The sequence below is a fragment of the Chelonus insularis genome, unplaced genomic scaffold, assembly GCF_013357705.1.
Source record: "Chelonus insularis isolate UGA/USDA-ARS -01 unplaced genomic scaffold, ASM1335770v1 contig_93_pilon, whole genome shotgun sequence".
Lineage (NCBI taxonomy): Eukaryota > Metazoa > Arthropoda > Insecta > Hymenoptera > Braconidae > Chelonus > Chelonus insularis.
The window spans coordinates 2,222,180-2,244,919 of NW_023276782.1; the positions used below are offsets into that span (position 1 = coordinate 2,222,180).

Sequence of the window (22,740 nt, forward strand, 5' to 3'; positions counted from 1 at the left end):
TCTAGAATTTTTCTTTTTCATTATCTCGTAGATATATATATTTTTTTTTTCATTTCGTCAGCTTTCATTTTTAACTGAATCTCTGGCGTTCTCCATCACCACTAGATTTCTCTTACTATTTTATCCAAATGCATGATAGCATTGTGTCCTCGTTTTATTGTAACTACTCTAAGAATCATCACCTTACTATCACTCAGAATAAATTGATTGATCAAACTAAAAGATAATTTCACACCGTTTTCCATGCACTAATTATTAAATTCACTGAGAACAATTGCACTGTTCTCTTTTGTTCGCGTTTTAAAAAGTAAATTGTCCGAAAAAGCTTAATATTTTTGCATCATAAATAATCACATTTAATTTAATTTATAATTTTGAGATATAATTTCGGGCAAGCTACTTGATTAAAATAAAAAGAGAATGTTACCAAGTGATGTTCTTCACAAGTATTTACTTTGAAAGATTCACTAATTATTATGGTTCATGTTGTTTGATCGGTTTATTTGCTTGAGAACCAATTAAGAAATGTCTGAAAGCTCACATGCACACGCACTATCCTATACAATGATAATGATTGTCATTATTGTCTGCATCACAATTGAATTTCGTGCTAGAACAGCAACCTACTCAACACCTTGATACGTTTTGTCATATGACTATTTAGGAATTTATATGAAAGCTTTGCCTCGCCTGCTTACAAACAATATCCGGTTAATGATATTCATTAGAATTAGCACTTTTTTGCTTGAGAATGATAACATCACAACAATGACACAATAATAAAAAGAAAAATATTTTTTTAATTGACAATACGTTACAAGGTTTTGTCGTTTGTTCATGCACGAATTTCCCACAGACTCCAAAGTACAAAAATTGCGTGTTGCATGCTGGCTGCTGTCAATAACAAATTACAAACAAAATTTCGAATGACACTGAAAAGTATTCTCTATGGAATGTTGACATGAACAAATCCTATTTTGCACGGGGCGTTCGCACGGAAATACGATACAAAAATGTTTAAATAAAATTTAATAATTAAAAAGAAAAAAAAAAGGACCCGAACAAAAAATAAAAGAAAAAGTATTTTTTATTGTAAGTATCTAGATGAACTAAAAAAGAAAAGATGAAAAAAATACTCCTACTTCCTATCCTCCTTTAATGTTTCTAAATGACTCTCTATCGAAATTTTCCGGAGAAATTCTTTGACTAATTGTTCTAATCATCATTCTTTCAAGAAAAAAAAAAACCTATAACATTAATTAAGACAAGCAAAATTAATTAAAATGTCTTCCTCTATGACATTAATTGATGAGTAATTTTCAATTGAGGGATAATTGGTAATTGTTGTACATATTAATCATCAAAAATGATATAGGAGTCAAGAATAATATTAGTTAATAAATATTAATTGACATTGTCTTTATTTTAGCATAATTAATACACATCTAGTTATCAATAAATTGTTAGCACTCACTATCCAAAGATATTAGTGCAAAAATCACATGAAAATACACCATTAACACATCTCAAAATCTAGATCTACTGGCATTCATATAATATTTAACATTATTCGTTAATACTAAAAGAACATAATTAATTAATTGATAAAGTATCTATACATACGTACACACAGCCGCACGTTAAACAAACACCAGAACAAATTTTGTTAAGCAACATTGAGGAGAGTTTCACGATTATTGGAAGAATAATTTATGTTTGATGAAGTTATCAGGAAAATTGATAATCCTTTCATTGAAACAAACTAATTACCAAATCAATCAAATCATAAACAACAAAATTAGTCAGACACGTAGGCTTGTATGTCCGTATGTATGTCTGCTGTCGGCCGTGTGTTTGTCAGTGTGTGCATTGCAGTACCACCGGCAGAGCGAGCTGTACAAAGCCATACTGAAGTACATGAACATTTGCTTCACGGGGATGTTCACCGTCGAGTGCATTTTGAAGATCGCCGCTTTTGGCGTCAGGGTAAGCTCCACTCCCACCCCAAAAATGAAAAAAAAAATGGAAAATTCTTGCCAAAGAGCTTTCATACTCAGGCTTTAGTAGAAGTACAGTCTTGTTGCGTTTATTCAACCTTTCTTTAATTTTTCTTACAAAAAAAAAGTACTTGAAAAATGATTTTTTCTCATTCAGAAAACGTTCCAAGTACTTGTTTACTTAGTGCATAATTTAAACTACTTAACTCAGATCTATATGAATAAACAACGCAATAAAAACTGTTCTTCTGTAAGACTGGTAAGTCTTGCTTATTAGAAAACTCCTAGAGCATTGATTGAAAGAACCGCTGCTATTGAAATGTCATGATATGACTAGAAATATGGATTGGTAGAATAATCCTATTTCTCTATTGTGACAAGAGTTACAACTGCTAATAGATCATTTAGAAAACTTGTATCTAGTTTTAATGGAATGCTATTGGTTTTAAATTGTACAAATTATTTTGAAAATTATCCTAGAAAGTTTATTGATCAAAATTGTATAAATATCACGTGTTGTAGTGATTAATAAAATTTTAGTAAAATTGCTAGATGAGAAGAATCAAAAATTCAAGTCAGTTGTACTCAAGTCTGATTGCAGTATGCTAGAGCTAATAAAAAAAAATTTACCAATTGAATTTTTCTATGAATTTATAGCTACAACTGCAATCGAGTGTATTATTGTATAGATGTATAAAGTTGATTAAGATAATAATTATAACTTTTGTAAATACACTCGAGTGCATAATTGCTTTTAACGATGAAACAACACTCAACACTCATCAATGATAATATTAATAATTTAAACAGTAAAAAATTACTATACTGATAAACATCACTCGACTAGACACCAACATAGAACAATGATCACATCATTGATACTGACTTTTACCATAAAACTTCACCTTTTATTCTAATCATTTTCTATTTCACTTTTTAAATCTACATGTCTCTCTTCTCTCTGTTGCCTTAAATCTTCAATACCTAATCTATTATTCCTTACTTTCATTATTCAACCAATTAAATAAATAAATAATAAGTAGGTTATACAAAATAAATACACATAAAATAAAAAAGAAACTTATAATAAAACTCACGCCCCTGCATGTTGTGCCTTGAATTGCATCTGCACGTATCCACTGATTGTGATAACGTCTTTTTGAAACTTCGCATGCCATGAGTCTAAATATTTAATACACTATCAGATTGACTTGCGTATGGACTGATAAAAAAGTGATGGATGATAATTAATCACCACTATTGATGGACAATGATAAAAAAAAGGCAAAGGTCGCCTGATCTCTTTGTTTATGTTTCGCATGTCTATTTTTCACGTTAATAAAAATGTGGATTTACATATGAACAAAACTCAACATTATTATTCTAACGATACTTCCGATAGCTAAACTATCTTTATTTTTTTTTCTCTCTCTCTCTCTCTCTCTAACGTAATTTTTCGTGTATTGTTTTTTATCTTTATCCTTTTTTCCATCAATCTCTTTAAGATTGGTTAGATTTGCTAGCCATTAGACGCGATTATCCTCTTACTAACAATGTCCTAAGCTGCCTGAATTAATTACTAACAATAACGCTGCATCTTTCCATTAATCCCGTATATATTTAATTAACTCATTCATTTAACTAACAAATTTAGAGCTACCTAAATTATCTGGTAAATCGTAGATCTGTAATAACTTTGTGAATACAATTTTTAAAAAAATTGTCAAACATACGAGTTTACTCGGATATTCGTGAAAACATTTGGAGAAGCGTACGGGCTCGGAGAGGAAGCTGAAAATATTTTTAATTAAAACAAAAAAAAAAACGAACATAAAAGACTTACAGCAAATTTGGCTATGCTACGGCTATGTTGGATATATTTTCTAGTTTCACGAGGCGCCACCGGTTCTAGTGGACAGCTTGGCTATTGTGAACGTGCTCGTCACAATACTTTTCCTCTTTGAGTGCATCCTTAAAATCATCGCCTTCGGATGCAAGGTACAACAAAAAATCAAATCTACTCACTACTCCACTTCATAATTACACGTTGAAATAATTCAGATGAGTGAGAAAACTCATCATTGGATCCAATCAGTTGCATGATTTAAGAGTGCAACAGTGAACGAAAAAAATAAATGGAAGTTTAATATTGAAGGAAAAGGGATATTAAGAAATCAGTACTTTTCAATGAAGTACACTATATCGTGTCGTGAATGTAATAAAATAATTAAAGAAAAAATACCGACATTACGTGGACCCAAAGACTCGGTGTGATATCAATCCACTTGTATCATTTGTATATTTCTATATATAGTTCTATTCTATTTATTAGACCTATCTACATTTATATAGCATTTTAAAGGAAAAATATATCCGTTGATAAAACTCTTTCTACTAGCTGCTTGCTATCATCGGCATGATCCTGTAGATTATTAGAGACATCCCGTTACTTCACACAATATAATAGCATCAATCACTTTATAGATAACAAAGATTTTTTCATAAAAATGAAACATCAAAATTGTAAATAAAATATCAGTGACTGACGTTACAAATTCAGTTTAGGTTTACACAACGCAATATTGACACACCGAGAAAATAAAAAAAAAAGACACTTGAAAAATAATATTTCATCAACAATTTAGTCCTAAAATACGTACAGTATTGTTTCATACAAGCACATCGTACAGTCACAATGTACACTAAATACGCACACGCACAAATCGACAGAATTATTTGAAAAAATTTTTCATGTCGATGACTGATAATTTTTTTTCTATTTTATTGCTTCAAATTTATTAGTTTTCGCAGATTTATTAGAAATAGAATGCATTGATATTTGTGCTTTTTAGAATTGAAAATTAAATGCAGTAATAATAACATCTTAGTTAATTTCAACTTCAAAATCTAGAAAGTTTTTGGTGATGTTTTTTATTAAGTTTACTGCATTTAATATTATTCTATTCATTTATATTTAAAATAAGAATGAGAAATTAATCATTAACTTGTTGAACGACAGAACTTCTTCAAAGATCCATGGAATACATTTGACTTTATTACGGTTATTGGAAGCATCGTGGACGCTCTTGTCGTGGAATTTGGGGTATGTTAACTATGAATTTAGAGCTTAAATAAAAATACATCATCATTTAATTATAACAATTTTTATCTTAATATTAAATAAAACCTGGAGAAAAGCCATTTCAGACTAACTTCGTTCTTGCATCAAGTTGACTTAGGAGGAGCAATTAATTATCATTAATTGATTTTAATGAACGAAGAGTCCAATACGATGCATGCACGAAGTTTAATCAATAGTCATTAAGGAAACTATAATTTTGTTTGTTTAAAAGTGTAATTTTCTTTGTCCCCTACAGGAAAACTTCATCAATGTTGGATGTTTGAGACTCTTTCGTGCTGCTAGACTGATTAAATTACTCAGACAAGGGTACACGATACGAATTTTACTTTGGACATTCGTACAATCATTTAAGGTATGAAATATTTCATTATCAATTAAAAGATATCAAGTATTATTATTATTATAAATACTAATCTTATCTTTTTTGTTTTAGGCGTTGCCCTACGTTTGTCTACTCATAGCAATGCTATTCTTTATTTATGCAATCATCGGCATGCAGGTACCTACTGTTTACATTAAAATCAATTAATATTGAAAATTAAAATAGTCAAACATGAGAAAATAATCAACATTATTATTTATCTAACAAAAATATTACATTTTGTTTATTTAATATTATTTTCATTTCATTTAAATGATTGTTAGGTATTCGGGAATATAGCTAACGATCCACAAACAGCAATAGAGTCACACAACAATTTTCAATCTTTTTTTCCTAGTCTGATGTTACTCTTTCGGTGAGTCGGGCAGTTAAAAAAATATCGTACTCTTAATTGGAGTCCAACGTATGCTGCTCGATATTAGATATATAATTTTGATAATATAAAAATTTGCTAGAAGTATTCAATGTAATTCCCAATAGTATACTTAAAGAGATTCAATTTAGTAATGCTTTTTGTATTGTAGTATTTGTGTAGTAGATTTTATTATGACAGAAAACACATTTCGCTGGTTAAAATCATCACTAATTGAAATTAATCAAATAATCCACTGAAAATAGTTGTATTTATTCAGTTGTATTTATATTGAAAATATTATTTATATATTTGATTGGAAAATTATTCAACTAATTTGAATAATGCAATAATGTGTCCAACTTGTTGAAGAAACGAAATTAATTTAATTTTTCAATTATCATGATTGGATGTCAATTATATCGAAGAAGTGTGCAATAAGTTTCACTAGTATAATTCATAAATTTTTTATATTAATTATTTTATATACTTATTCATTTGAATTATTTTTTATTTAATTATAAAACTTTTCATCCATTTTTTTTACCTAATCCATTATATTTCCCTCGAGTAATTTGCTAGTATGTGCTCCTTGCTATGCTTCTTTTAATTAGGTTTTTGGGAACATCGCGCTGGATCCCGATACCTCAATTTACGAGCACAATAACTTTCAGAGTTTCATTCAAGGTCTGATGCTGCTATTTCGGTAAGTTTGAATACCTAAAACCAATTAAAAAGTTTTTATTATTTATATTTTATAAATAAATTAATTAAATTTGCTTGTAAATTATTGTATTGCTATATACCAACTAAATATAGTTTTTTGGATTAAACTTCATTGATTTTTCAGGTGTGCTACAGGTGAAGCGTGGCCAAGTATAATGTTATCATGTATAAAAGGTCGATTATGTGATCCAAAAGCAAAACAAGAGCCTGAAGGATGTGGTTCAAATCTTGCTTATGCTTACTTTGTTTCGTTTATCTTCTTTTGCTCATTCCTTATGCTTAATCTCTTCGTTGCCGTCATTATGGATAACTTTGACTACCTCACTCGTGACTCTTCTATTCTTGGTGCCCATCATCTCGACGAGTTTGTGAGGATATGGGCAGAATATGATCCAAATGCAACCGGTAGAATTCACTTTACAGAAATGTATGATATGTTAAAAAATATGGACCCTCCTCTTGGATTTGGTAATAAATGTCCCAATCGACTTGCATATAAGAAACTCATCAGGATGAACATGCCTGTAGATGATGAGTGTAAAGTCGCCTTTACAACGACCCTATTTGCCTTGATTAGAGAAAATCTCAGTATTAAAATGAGAGTCGGTAAGCTATTATTAATATTCTTCATATTAACATTTATTCTTCAATTTTATTTATAATTGTATCTAATTATATTTTTATTATTTTAGCCGACGAGATGGACCAAGCTGATGAAGAATTAAGAGACACTATTAGAGCCATTTGGCCTTTACAAGCAAAAAAGATGTTGGATCTTTTGATACCTCGGAAAGAAGGTTAAAATAATTTTTAAAAATTAAATCAATTAACTAATTTTATTTGAAACTATCTAAGAGTATATGAATATTGATATTGAATATAACTTCTTCTATAACAAAGAAAAAAATTTGAAAAAAAAAAATCACTCAAAGTTAATTCTAAGTAAAGTGAAGTAATTTTATTTGAGTAACTCTACAAAGTTTTGAAAAAGTTAGAGAGATCTTTAAAATAATCAAGTTATTGATGTTAATTTAAAAACATAATAATTTGAAGAATTATTCGAAAGTAAAAAAAAAAATAATTCAAGCTTGACTTGAAGTTATATTTAAAATTATAATAAAAATAATTTAAGCTGATTGCAAATAAAATGAAATTAAACTCCTTTTTCATTACGAATGAATATTTATTGCAATAATTACAATTGTAGAACTATCCAGAGGGAAACTTACTGTGGGTAAAATATATGCTGGCCTGCTGATCCTCGAAAATTGGAAAACAACGAGGTTTGGTCAAATACAATCAGCTGGCGGGCAGGTGAGTAATTAAAAAAAAAAAAACCAATCAGACATAATCATAACAATAATTACATATTCGTTATTTATTATAATCGTGCTAAAAGTAAAATATCCGTGATAAAATTAAATATAATGAATGTACTTATTCGTGTATCAACTCTGATTTATCTTATGTTCTACATCATACAAAACATTTATAGAACCAGAAGATGAAACAGAGTGGAAAATTCGGCTTAGTGCCGAATTCGAATGATTGTTGTTGGCTTCTTCGTAGTAGGATTTGATCGCTAATACGAAGATAATAATTAAAATTTGCAACATGAATCACTCCAGTAGTTGGTAGTACCTATGAAGAGCTCACTTGATTTTGAATATTTTTATCAAGCCTCAATTAAAAGCTTCCTATTGAATTATTCATCATTAAGAAGCTCTTTCTTTTATCCTTACCCTGATTATAACATATTAATGTGCTAAGTAGTGTCAGAAATAATGAATTATAGGTCAGTATCGAAAGTTCGACATATAGAATAGGACAAGTTGAGTTAGAAATGACTTATCTTACTTAGGAATCTGATAAAAGTTCTGAATGAAATTGATCTTAGACATAGAATTATAGAATAACATAGACTATCATTAACAATTAATGTTAGGTATTGTTGATAAATTTTTATATCAATTTATTTTAGGAAATAATATGAGTATAACTGAAGCTGGTTTTGCTTATCATATTGAATATATTACATACAATGTATTATTAATGAAATAGATATGGTAGGAATATTAGAACATAGATTTAATTTAGATAATTTTAAATCATTTTACGTATTTATCTATTCAAAAACAAGACTACAGAGAAATTCACTACACATCTTTATATCATCTTTCTGTACATTTTTTTCTTTATTCTTTCAGACTGATAACGATAACGCTAATGCCGGGCAAAGTCCTCCAGCCCAGGCGGTAGTAACTTTCTTACTTTTTTCAAATTCTTTTACATGTTTTTTTTACAATTTTTTTCTAATAATAACCAACTTTTTTCATTCTATTTTTTAATTCCCATGGTAGAAAATAAAACGAATACAACCTTTTTTTTTTTAATATTATTTTTATCTTAAATCATATTATACACTTACCTTATACAATGAAGCACTATTTTCTCTTAGAACTCACAATAGACGTTAAACCAACAGTATATAGCAATTAGTTAATCGATAATTAATTTTAGTAACTTTAAAAAAAGATTACCTTGAGTTTTAGCCTTCGATTGCTTTGAACTTAATGTATTCTTTTTTTTTAATTGATATTTCCTCGATAGTTTCTTCCGTAATTCCTTAAATAGTCCTGTTGAACTTAATACAATTTTATATTTAAATATGAAATAAAAAACAATTTAGTTGATGATAAATATTGAAATAGAAAAATATTCTCAAGAGTTTTTTTACATCCAATTGAGTAATTAATTCTTCAAAGACACATATTATGTATCGAGTTTTTATATAAAATTGTAAAGTTCAAAGATAAACATCTGGTATCGGTGGAACGTGAGTACTCAAGTGCGTCAAGTACTAAGACTTTTCGCATCAAGTACATTCGTTTTCCTTCCTTTGCGAACAACATAAATATAACGGTGTAAGTAGTCAAGTAATGACAAACGATTAGCTAATAAAACCTTTATAGATGGAATATTCTTTTAAATACTGATTTTTAGTTACTTCAATTAGTCTGCCTTTTGCCTCAAACCCCTCAATTTCTATTAGCTTTATCAATCTATTTCCGATAAGTCTAGATAGCTGACCGTTTAGACGGTGTTAGAAAAAATTAGAATTTTTATTTTACTGTTAGAGAATGGTTTTTTTTTTATATTACAAAATCTATCTTTCCTGAGTGCATCAAAGAGTTAGATATGTTGTAGAATTTGTATGTTTTTGTTATTTTTTTTTTAATTTACATACAAATTACTTTTCATATTATTCAGGTTTTGTGCACATGAAATAGTTTAAAATAGACCTTGTCTTGCTTTTAAACTATCCTTCTATGTATCAACAAACACATATCTATCATAGACATTTAATACCATTTTATACCCTCCATAGATGAACCTTTAATAATAGACAACATCACCATGAATTACTTTTTTAATTAGGAAAAGTATTTTACAATTATTCCACAGACTTTATTCTTCATTAATTAATCACTTATAGGATATTTTGAACAATATACAATATATTACACTTTATGAAAGTAAATCACTATTTTTCTACAAGTACTACAATCACGACTCACTTAAAAACAAATTATAGGCATGTTTTTTATAAAATTTATAAATTGATATGTCTTAAAATTATGGATGCGTATTATATTAGATAGGGTGAGTTTTTTTAGACACCGGCTGTGTTTGTGACCGTTTATATCGGCTTGTCTTTTATTACAGTCGTATGTATTGTGTGTGCTGTACTGAATTTTAAATTTTTATCGTATGATATTCACGTAAGATACGTATTTTAAATAATAATAACTGTCATCATTTATTATAGAATTAAATCATTTATTATTAGAATTTATTTTAGTAGAATAAGTAATTTTAAACTTGGTGAATCTAAACAAATATTTATTGTTAAAAATTTTTTTAATAAAAGTTTAACTTTTGATTAAAAAAATTTTTCATCATTACTCAATACCTGATTTGTATTATTTAAAATTGAAACAATACAAATGATAATTTAGTTAATTATAAGTATTAGTATTTATTGTAAATTTTAAATGATGACGGCTAATTAATGCATGTTTTAATGATGATTGCATCAAAATTGTTAGTATTATTACTCTTATATACATATATTTATATTTATTACCACTTCTTATATACGTATCACAATAATGTCCACGAATTAATATACCACATACAATTAATACCTAACTTGCAATGTAACAAACATATACAGGCTTTATTTAATTATGGTATGGTATTAATGGAGTTACTAATTAAATGCACGATAAACTCCGATATACCGATATCGATATCTTTACGCCGTTTTATTTTTTATAATTAAATTTACGAGTATATTTTAATTGACATTTTTTTCATTTATTTTACTTTTCTTGCATCATTTTTTAATGCAATGGTGAAGGAATAAACTCGTAAATTTGTATTTGTAAAAATTTTTTAATATTTCATATTAATTCAATTTTCTTAAAATAACACTTTGCACATTACCACCACGACACTTCTTTTTGGCATGATTTTTTACACAAATTATTCAAAAATGTCTCTTTCTCTATTCATATTGTGTAAAAATTTGATACTAAATGAATTTTAAGTGATAAAAGAATAATATACTACTTCATTTTTTAATATTAAATCGAATAAAACGCTTTTCATTCTAATCTCTTGAACTGGTTGATGGGAATTTCATTTTTGATTGTTATCAAAATTAATTGAGATAACTCTGAAAGATCATTGGATGCTGAGTCCAAGCTTGAATTCAGTTTCTCTCTATCAGCCTTCATTTTTCTTCAGCACTACTTGGAGTTATAAGAATCTTAACTTTTGAGTAGTTCTGCCAAGTAATTGTAATTAAAGCAATCTACTGTTCAGCTTGATTTTTCATTAGGACAACTCTTAAATGTTTTTTATGACAGAATGAGAACGAAATAATAGTACAATAAATCTTTATTTCAGGATTAAATTGCTTTAAACAAGAAGCTTAACATGGTAATGTAGAGGGATTAAAATACATGGTACAAAGAAAAATGAGCTTTGTAGCAAATGTAATTTTACTTGAAAATTAGTGTTCAATATCATTATTTACTGACTTAAGTACGTAAACTTTAGGTACTGAAACAAGAGCAAGAAGTTGTAACAATAACAAACTAAAGTGATGTGTACATAAAATCTAAGCTGATAGATATAAACTGAGTCCTTATAACAAGTGGTATAGTGACCTGTACTAGTTGAGCGAATTACAAAATATGGATCTAAAATGGTAGAAAGATAAGTACAGAGTAAACTGTAAATAACCTGTATAGAAAAATTTCGTTCCCCAAAGATTTCCCAGTAGGGGAGTTCCCCGATTTTCCTCTTGTGGAAACTATGAGGAACGTTTGGATAAAATATTTTTTTTTAATTTTTTTTTGTCTACTCCAAACGTACTTCATGGTATATAGGCGAAAAATCGTAAGACATAAAAAACTGCATAACTTCTATACTAATAATGGTACGGGGTTGATCGAGGACTCATTTGAAAGATCTCGACGAAAGAAAAAAGATCAATATAGTTGAAATAATAATTGTTGCAAAATTCATGCAAAAATTAGAGCAAGTTCCGGTTTTACCCCATTTTAGGAGTGAAATAATTGATTTTTTATATGTTTGACCCGATTCCGTATTTTTACGCATCAAGACGAAGAGAATGAGTGGTCGATCATCAAAATCGGACAACTTTGATTTTTCGACCCAAAAAAATGGCAAGTGGTACCCCTTTCCATTTTTTTTGGCCAAAAAATAAAAGTACTCCGATTTTCAAGTTTGACCACTCATTCTCTTCGTCTTGAAGCGTAGAAATGCGGAATCCGGGCACCGCCCAGAAAAACTCACTATAACACCCTCAAACAGGGGTAAAACTGGATATGAATTACTAACAATCATCCCCCTGACTTTAAACCCCTATAACTCATGAACAGACAGTCCAATGACTGTTTTCAGGGACGTTTTGGAAACCTAAGAGTCTAAGCTAAACATGCATATCCTTGAAAATTGTTTAAAAAATTTCCTTCACCCTTAAAATCGCTAAAATATTAAAAAAAATCATATTTTTATGGGAGTTTGCCAAGTATTTTGGCAATTTTAAGGGTGAAATAAATTTTTTAACTGCTTTTCATGGATATGTATCTTTAGCTTGGATTCTGAAGTTTCCAAATATATCTTAAAAATCATCATTTAGCAATTTTTACAGAAGTTATAGAGGTCCAAAGTGGAAAGTAGACAATTTTTTGACCCTTACTTCGACTTTGGACCTCTATAACTTCTGTAAAAATTGCTAAATGATGATTTTTAAGATATATTTGGAAACTTCAGAATCCAAGCTAAAGATACATATCCATGAAAAGCAGTTAAAAAATTTATTTCACCCTTAAATTTGCCAAAATAATTGGCAAAGTGTCAAAAAAATATGATTTTTTTTTATATTTTAGCGATTTTAAGGGTGAAGGAAATTTTTTAAACAATTTTCAAGGATATGCATGTTTAGCTTAGACTCTTAGGTTTCCAAAACGTCCCTGAAAACAGTCATTGGACTGTCTGTTCATGAGTTATAGGGGTTTAAAGTCAGGGGGATGATTGTTAGTAATTCATATCCAGTTTTACCCCTGTTTGAGGGTGTTATAGTGAGTTTTTCTGGGCGGTGCCCGGATTCCGCATTTCTACGCTTCAAGACGAAGAGAATGAGTGGTCAAACTTGAAAATCGGAGTACTTTTATTTTTTGGCCAAAAAAAATGGAAAGGGGTACCACTTGCCATTTTTTTGGGTCGAAAAATCAAAGTTGTCCGATTTTGATGATCGACCACTCATTCTCTTCGTCTTGATGCGTAGAAATGCGGAATCGGGTCAAACACATAAAAAATTAATTTTTTCACTCCTAAAATGGGGTAAAACCGGAACTTGCTCTAATTTTTGCATGAATTTTGCAACAATTATTATTTCAACTATATTGATCTTTTTCCTTCCGTCGAGATCTTTCGAATGAGTCCTCGATCAACCCCGTACCATTATTAGTATAGAAGTTATGCAGGTTTTTATGTCTTACGATTTTTCGCCTATATACCATAAAGTACGTTTGGAGTAGAAAGAAAAAATTAAAAATCTAAAATCTTTGGTTAACGGAATTTTTTTATGCGTGAATTTGAAGAGATATTTTCTTTTTTCACTTATCAAATACCTGATGATTGGAGCAATATGAAACTGAGAAATATTAGAGAAAGAGACTTGATATATACCCGGAAGAAGGTCCGTGTCGGACACGGTAAAAGCCTGTATGTGCCTTGTGTATGTACATACATCGTGGACCTCGCAGTGATGCGTTAAGAAAAATTACGTATAAATAAATAAGAAATGTGCCGAGTCTGACACGGGTTTCACACATCCGAACAGCATTCGACCTTCTTCAACTGCCTGATGGACATGGCTGGGGTGAACCACACAGGTCCTAACCACCACGGGAGCAGATTGAACAGTCTTGAACCTCCTGTTCAAAATGGAAAGTCGGAACAACATGAGAAGCTGGAAGATGATGAAGAGGACGGAGCCTTTGAGGCTCTTGCTGCCGTCCAGAAAAGACGCCAACGTAGCTTCAGGTCTGTCGAGTTTCGTTTAGTTTGTATTAAAACAAACGGAACCTACTTTTCATCTTGTGATTATTGATCGTGCTATGCTTTGGAAACTTTCATTTATACTGACAATGGTTATTCTAATAATTCTGTTGCAGAAACAAAAAGGTGAACTGGAAGATGTCCCACCAGTACGATAAACTAGGGAGCAGCGGAGAGAGTAGCCAGGGAGGGGGTGGGTCTGGGGTTGTACGCGTAGTTAACGGCGAGGAACGCGGCCCTGAGCTAGAGCCGTTGCTAGCAGAGTCCTCCCAGGACCACCACCACCATCATCACCAATACTACGAAACCGACAATGATCAATACTACCATCACTATCATCATCATCATCACCGACCACCCTCGTACTATCAACACCAGAACACCTACGCACCTCGCTCCTCAATCCGTTACCTCAAGGTGTCGATTCGGTCCAAAAAAATTCAACAAACCATTTTTTACGGCCACTATTTGATCTTTTTCGTTACTTCATCCAATATGGCCAGAACTTCTCTTGTTATTTTTTCTAAATTTTATTACATCAAAAGCCAATAATCTCTATGTTATTATGTTGTTATTTAAATAGCTTTTATACAATGTTTATTCATTGTTTTTTCATTTATTTATGTTTATAAATATTATTAGGCAGGTCTACATAAGAATTATTTTAGCCATTGCAGTTTATTGAGAGTATTGAAAACTTGAAAAATATTTTATTATTTCGCTATTCTTTAGGGCTCAACATTTATTATGTAAATATTTTATTAAATTTATCTAGAAATAATGATATACGTGAGTCAATGTAGGACTTAAGTCAAAAAGATAATACTAAAAGCAGATTTCTATCTTTTACTATCAATTTATAATAAGATTGTACCTCTAGAAAGATTACGTTGTGTTTAGTTTAAAGCCTGAATTGAATTTTATGTACATTTTATTTCTTATTCTCCATGAAACAAAATAATCTTATAAGTTTATAACTAATGCAAGAATGAAGTGTTTAATTACCATTTAATAACATTAATTTATTTGTTAATACATGGAATAGCGAAATAGATGGAAAGTAAATTATTAATTAAAAGATGTAGACCTTTATTAGCGTAATAACTAGAGTTCTCTTTGTTCAGTCATTTAGATAGATTATTTTCTATTATAGAAAGAAAATTTCCTCATAGGAAGAAGTCAATCGATAAATAAGCTAATCTAATACATCCTTTTAGGGTAAATTAGTTATTGTTTTCTTTATAGATTATATATACAGTAGATTCTTTTACCAAAAACAACGCATACAAACGTAATTGTTAACAGGTGTATTAACTAATCCTCTTACAAGTATACTACACCAACATTTAGTTTATTCTTCAACAACGGGGATATGGGCATAGATTTGTTATATATATTTATGGATTAGAAAATTGATACCACCCTTCCCTAGCTGCTTTCATCCCCGTGATTTTAATTAACTACGTAATAATGATTATAAATATTTTATATTCGTATATTTAAGTTATGTAATGGTAAGTAATTGAAGTATATAATTGGTAACTAGACACATTACCAATGTAGAAATCCTTCTAAACCACACACTGATACATGTCTTTTAAAAAAATCAATCACACTGGAAAAATGAATCTATTACAAAAGCATGTGCATGAATACCGATCTTTGATGCATGATAAACTTTTTCTGAAGACGCATTTTAATAGAAATTTTTTTTTTATTTTACTTCGATGCTATAGTATAAATCTATGCTACGCGAATTCCTTACATCATTTGAATTCTACTCTCAAGAATTCTGCAATTGAATAGATTTCACCTCAAGTTTCCAACATTTGATATCAAGTAATTCATTTAAAATGTTACCTATTCACAAGACGTGACCATCATCGAAGGCAAAAGGCGTTTTTAATATAATTTTATAAAACTTTTCCGTGTAAAAAAAAAAAAAATTATATATATTTAAGCAAAGGAACCAACGATACCTCATAGAACCTCCATTAAAATCCTTATTAACATTAATTTAAATAATATGCTTATTTTAATCTTTTTCTTCATTTGAAGGATCTGCAGGATGTCGCAGTTAGTGATTCACGAGTGGGGAGTTTAGAGAGTCTGACACATGCTGAAGACAGGCTTCATCCTCAGCAGCCACCTCATCATCCATCCAGACATTCTCGTTCGCCAAGTCTAAGGTACACATGTAACCCATATCTGTCCTTTCATATATGCATACTGGCATAAATTGTCTGGACTCTAGAGAATTCATTGTATATTTTTGAAAGACTATTTTTAAAGTGACATTAAATTGTCAAATATTTACAGTGATTTATTAAATTCTGTCTGAATAACTGAAGTTATCATCACATTAAATATCTTCAATCTCTTATGAGATATTTTATTTTAACTTTACTGTAAAATTGCATTATAATTAGAATGAAATATTAATAAAGGACTTTTTTTTAGAAGGCATTCACCAATACACAGATCGCCATCACCGTCAAGAAGGCAAAGATATGATCACCATCATCCTTACCACGAAGGTCCTGGGTTTAGTGATACAGTTAGCAATGTGGTAGAAATCCAGAGACACGTTCATCACCCTCATTCACAGTACAATCACCGACATAGGATGAAAGGTATGGATCATCATCTGATTATCTAGTTCAATGTACTAGATGATTAAATCGTAGACCAGTTTTCAATCCATTCTATCATGAAACTAGAGATATTTCATATAATTATGATTAAAAACTGACGATTGAAAATCATCTATAATGAATGTTGCTATAAATGGTTATTTCGCAAGAGGCAAAGCTCTGTGTGACTTGATGTAATACATTTTTTCTCATTCTTTTGGGTTATGCGCTCTACACAGACTATTACGACCACTACGACTATTACGACGATGGTAAATTTTTCACAAAAAAAAACTGTTTCATACTATCCTCTTAAACCCTTGGTTTCTTGGTTGATTGGCTATGCTATTATTCATTTGATTTTTCTTTTATTTAGTTTCAATATTACATAAAATATTTCCTGAAACAGCACGCTACACAACAAAACTTTTTTAATCAACAATTACACAAGAAACGACACTTACACCTTAGTTTAGTACTGGACACTACATTACAGTTTATTTTCAGTTTGAAATGGTTTTTTTTTTATTGATCTAGTTTTGTTCAAAAATACACTAGAAAGCATACTAGAAGTAAATTTAGTTTTGCGTTGAGCAAAAATTTTAATCAAAGTTGAAAACTTATTGTTTATATAATTTTTCTTAAACTGCTCTTTTATAAATAATTTCAAAGATGTACCAGAAGAAAAATGAAAATATTTTATAGATGAATAAAATATCAATATCTTTATTGATTTCTAGAAACTTTACAGCATTCGAGATGTTTTTAAAGGTTTTTAAATGAATTATAGAAATAATATTTTCCACATGATAAGATTGAATACTAAGGTTCTTTAACGTGGAGAAATTTTAAAATAAATACCTAAACGATTCAATACGATATCTTGAAATTACTGATGTGGCTAATTTAATAACTAGATATGATTCTTTTAGAGATAAATTTTCTTATAATAAGTATTTTGAAATTGTATGAAACAATTTATTAAAAACTATTGAAACAATTTCTTGAAATTTAAAATTGAATATATGTTCAATAAAGTACATGCTTAATAAAATGGAATTAATAAACGTATTTGATTCACAGTGCAATTGACTCGTTAACAGTATACTTGAGCAGAAAAAACTTGTTGAAATTGAATAAAATTTTTCAACTGGAATTAAAATCTTCTCTCAATGCACTTGACAGCAAAATGAACTCACAATCGAACATGTTCATCTCACTTACACTATTTTTTAAGAGTTAGCAGAATCATATCGCAAATTTCTTAGTTGCATGATATCATTCAGCTTAATAATAAAAAAATCGCATGATTTTTTAAAATAATAATTAGAGCTTATGACAAACAGCTGAATTTCTTGCTCTTGCACGTATATATAAATAAAAAAGAATAGAAATTCATCATAATTATTTTCTTAATCAGGTCCATGGAGTGCATCCACAAGTCCTGCCAGATCACCAAGTCCAGTGCATAGGATGGAGCATGGTCGTCATCATTATGGTACAACAAGTCTAGAACAGAGGTCGAGAAGTCCAAGTCCCACATCAAGACGTCAACCACCTCATCCTCATCATCTTCATCCACATCAGCACAGTTATCCAGTGTTAGTAACAAGACGTGGTCATGGAAGGCGGTTACCGTTGACGCCAAATAAACCATCAACGCTGCAGTTAAAATCAGCGAATATAAACTTTCCAAAATTAAATGCATCTCCAACGCATGGTGCACACTTAACACACCATCCGATGCCACAGCCTGGAATGCATTTACCTCCATCAGGCGCTGGAATACCTCACATGCCGAGTATGTCTCGAGACCACTGTCCGATGAGCTTCGAGCAGGCAGTAGCTATGGGTCGTGGTGGTCGTTTATTGCCGAGTCCTGTACCTAATGGATATAAACCTCAACCTAGTGGACCACCAAAACAGAGGACACCAAGATCAAGGCACTCAGATAGTGATGATGATGATTGGTGCTAGCCAATGTGGGACCCTGGACGGTGGTCCGGTGATGTGGACGCTTCTTCAAGAGGGCTCTCGGCCTGTGCGTGATGCACCCAGAGGACTCTAATAAATAGTGCATTGTTTTGGCGTTTGCGACGACCGGAAGGGGTCAGTTATTTAGGCAAAAATCTGTTTCGCAGATAAGCCTATTTTTGTGCATGTTTTTGAAGAGATTATTAACCCTTTTGGATTATATGTAGATGTATATACGTGACATATGTATATATGCGTATATGTATACGTATTTGTGCGTTTTGGAGAAAGCCCTGAGTTCTCCTAGATTATTTGGGGACTCTTGTAAATTGAAGGAGTCTTTTGCAATGGAATTTCATGACGCATCCACAGTCTTTCTGGTGATTTCTGAGTCCAAATAAACCCCGACCGCAATAAAACGGGGCACTTTTTATACGTTCATGCTCGATCGGTCTCGTGAGACTCAGATCTACCAGAGAGATTTGTTGATTATTATGAATTGAAGCTTCATTCGTAATTGAAGCATCTTTGAATTCATTCATGTCCTTGGATACGCCATGAATTACCAATTTTTCATGATGGATTTTGTGAGCCGGATTCTCACTGAAAATTTTAGGTAAACGATTTAATGATAATCGTGTCAGTGACGCGTCTCTGATTGTCATAATAAAAAAATAAATGATATTAATATAATGAAATATAGAAAACAAGTATTAAGCAAATCGAAGAAGTGCTTATACATATATGAAAGACTTTAATTAAATTTCTCATATAGATTACACTGCCCGGATCACCGAGATCTGTTATCAAAAATAGAAATATATATGGACTGATAACTGAAAGCAGTCTTGGTGAACGGTATAATTAAATAAATAATTGACAAAATCTTAAAATAATTATATAAATTTAATAAATCCAAAGTGCGGTCGTGCGGGCGAGGATTTCAATGTAGAAGCGAAGCATCTGTTTGGTTCCTCGCTCTTACGCGTGATTCATTGCGTCGTTTAGATATCACTCTCGTGTTTTCACTACACTTTAATTAATTAAATTAAATCCTTATAGATTCTCTAGTGTTATTTAAACGAGAATGAGCGTCTGGCTGAGTGAAAGAATATGTGCAATTATGTTTGAGAGAAAAAGGCGACCGAAGCCAACGTTGACGAGTTTTTCAAATTGTTCTTCTTTTTATTAACAGGGTCTGAAATTTGGGGCTGATGCGATTAAACACTTCAATATTATATCAGACGCATCAAATTTGACTATTTCTAGTGTAGTTCATGCCAAATTTGTTAAAATTATCCAAAATCCTTTCGAAATTGATACAATAATTACAGTAAATGTTGAGATTCACGTGATTCGCCATTTTTTATAATTATAAAGTTTTCAGACTCTCAGTAAATATGAAAACAACACACCTTACTATCATTACATTAATTTTACATTATAAATTTTAGTATATTTAATTATTTATTGAATTGTAAGTTTGTTTATCAAAATTTATTGTAATAAAGAATATAAATATCTGTTTTTTTTTAAATGATAAAACTGATTCGTATCATAGTCTATTTATTTTTTAATTTTTATGCCAAACTGCATGCCTGATTGTTTGTGCCAAATATAATTGAACCTTAAATTCATTCGATGGGGTAAAATAATATTTTACAATACGACGACTTTTAATATTTATTAGAAAACATTAAAAACTGCGCTGACTGTTATAATTGAAAAAAAATTATGAACCGTATAAATATTCATTTGGAGTTGTAGAAAAAATGGCAACAAGAAAATATGACTGTTAGTTAAGACAAATAATTTTTATGTAATATTATCGACGTCTTATACATTTAGCATACTGCCAATGACATCGTAGAGTTTTCAAAGGCATAACGAGGCATGCATTTGTTGAAACCAATAATTTGGTCTAACAAAATTAATTTCCAAACTATCATAATTATATTTATGACTGAAAAACAAGTTAATTCAATTATAACTTAATATGAAACTAAAAATTTCTCTTTATTCATCAGGAATCGCGTGTTTTCTCTTCTACAAATTTGATTATGACATTAAAAATTCAAATTAACTCAAGTAGTTTAAACAAGATACACTTTTTAAATTGATAAAAAAATTTAATAAATTATAATCAGACAATACAAGTTAGGAAAATGAAATTAAGGATGACTAGGATTAAAAAAAAACAATTTCGGCAAATATGGCAAAATAACGTGTATGACATCGGGCGTTTAAAAGTGAATTAAAATATTCTTAATGGTATTTTTCTGTGATAAATCTAAACCCAAATTTTAGAAACCAGAAAATTATCTAGTCGTGAAACTCAGTTAAAATGAAATTACAATTATGAAAGAATAATTCTGCTTAAAATCTATCTCCTTCCAGTACGTTTGTAAAACAAGTAAAAAGTATTCGAATAATTTTTCATTAAACAAAAAACGAGAATATTACCAATTATAACAATTTAGTCATGAAAGTTTATAAAATATCATATGAACAAAATAATAAAATCTGAGAAAAATTCAATTGAATTCGGTACTGAACAATAAATAAACGAGGAAATTGATAAATTAGTATGATAAAATATAAAAATAGAATTGTCTGAGCTACAAAATAAATGATAAAGACTTTCGTATAAACAATTGATTATACGAGCGTTGAATGACTGCAACAAATAGAAAACGTATGTCTGAAAAAAAAATTAACAAATTAAAATAACAGTCATAAAGACGAATAGAAAGAGTGAGAAATGAGCGTATAAAAAGTACATATTTCAAAAATAAAATCAGTTGAATACCGAAAATGAAATCAACCGTAGTTGTTGTATTACCGTTACAATGTTCAGATTAGCATGTCGCCATTTATTCTTCTACGATTATAAAAAATTCACACTCGTCGCGGTAACTCTTTCACACCGTGCTCCGGAAGAAAGTCATCTTTTCTGAAGCTAAAATAATAATGCCGTTGCTTTATGGATAAAATAAAAATAACCTAAACGAATTATGAATAAATCAAGTGAAAAATATATACTATATATTAAACATTACAAATATATAAATATATGTAAAGAATTTTTCCCATGAATAATTTGCTATATTCTATCGTCTTCACATAATATAATAAAAACATTTAAAAAATGAAAAAAATTCCATTAAATTAAATAACATTCACAGTAATATTTGAATTTTCATTTTTAATTGTAAATTGTTAATTATATTATATAACAGTTTACTTGAAGAATATTTTAAAGCATTTCAACAAATATGAAATAAATAAATTACAATTGAACAATCATGTGTACGACGACGATGGATATATTTTAAGGGGAATTAAAATAATAAACTATCCAACTAATTACCGCTCATAAATTTAACATCAGAATAATACAAGAAAACGAAAGGTATAACAAAAAATAAAGAATCGAATTATACAAAAATGAAAAATTATAAATAAAGTTACTGTAAAAATTGTATAATCGTGCGATACACAAAATTTAGTGCTGTAAAATATATTAGCGATAAATGAATAATAAAAAAAGAAAGAATATCGCGCCTGAACTCATCGAAACCAGGTAAATCCGACGAACTCAAGTATTTAAAACAACTAGAGACTTTTTTCGACTTGTTCATAAAAATATTCAATAAAAAATAATAGAAAAAATATGCAAAAAAAATTAATAAGAAATAATTAAATAAATTATAAATAAGTAAAAAAAAAAATGAGTGAAAAAGACCGCTAAAGCCCATAAACTAGTGAGAAAATAATTAAATCATTTAATAATCGACTAATTTTAAACGTACGTCTCATTACTTGCATCTAATAAACGATTGAATATAAAAAAAAAAGACACGTAAAAATACTTA

At 29.7% G+C, this 22,740-nt stretch overlaps 1 protein-coding gene across 12 annotated transcripts in view; it reads left to right on the forward strand.

The window, feature by feature from the left end:
* The window catches only part of cac (cacophony), a 36,542-nt gene extending 14,869 nt beyond the window's left edge, over positions 1 to 21,673 (forward strand). For 4 of the 12 annotated variants that reach the window (XM_035092454.1, XM_035092452.1, XM_035092447.1 and 1 more), the window contains 14 exons: positions 1,876 to 1,986; positions 5,017 to 5,100; positions 5,375 to 5,491; positions 5,573 to 5,638; positions 6,488 to 6,579; positions 6,724 to 7,205; positions 7,292 to 7,396; positions 7,807 to 7,913; positions 14,041 to 14,243; positions 14,375 to 14,675; positions 16,317 to 16,447; positions 16,719 to 16,891; positions 17,131 to 17,163; positions 18,312 to 21,673. In XM_035092454.1, coding sequence (XP_034948345.1) covers positions 1,876 to 1,986; positions 5,017 to 5,100; positions 5,375 to 5,491; positions 5,573 to 5,638; positions 6,488 to 6,579; positions 6,724 to 7,205; positions 7,292 to 7,396; positions 7,807 to 7,913; positions 14,041 to 14,243; positions 14,375 to 14,675; positions 16,317 to 16,447; positions 16,719 to 16,891; positions 17,131 to 17,163; positions 18,312 to 18,868 — 2,562 coding nt within the window. In that variant the 3' untranslated portion in view covers positions 18,869 to 21,673. Of the gene's footprint in view, positions 1 to 1,875; positions 1,987 to 3,884; positions 3,996 to 5,016; positions 5,101 to 5,374; positions 5,492 to 5,572; positions 5,639 to 6,487; positions 6,580 to 6,723; positions 7,206 to 7,291; positions 7,397 to 7,806; positions 7,914 to 8,806; positions 8,855 to 14,040; positions 14,244 to 14,374; positions 14,676 to 16,316; positions 16,448 to 16,718; positions 16,892 to 17,130; positions 17,164 to 18,311 lie in introns of all 12 variants that reach the window. The other 8 variants (XM_035092448.1, XM_035092457.1, XM_035092450.1 and 5 more) reach the window with 7 other exon arrangements.
* Positions 21,674 to 22,740: the final 1,067 nt, after the last annotated feature.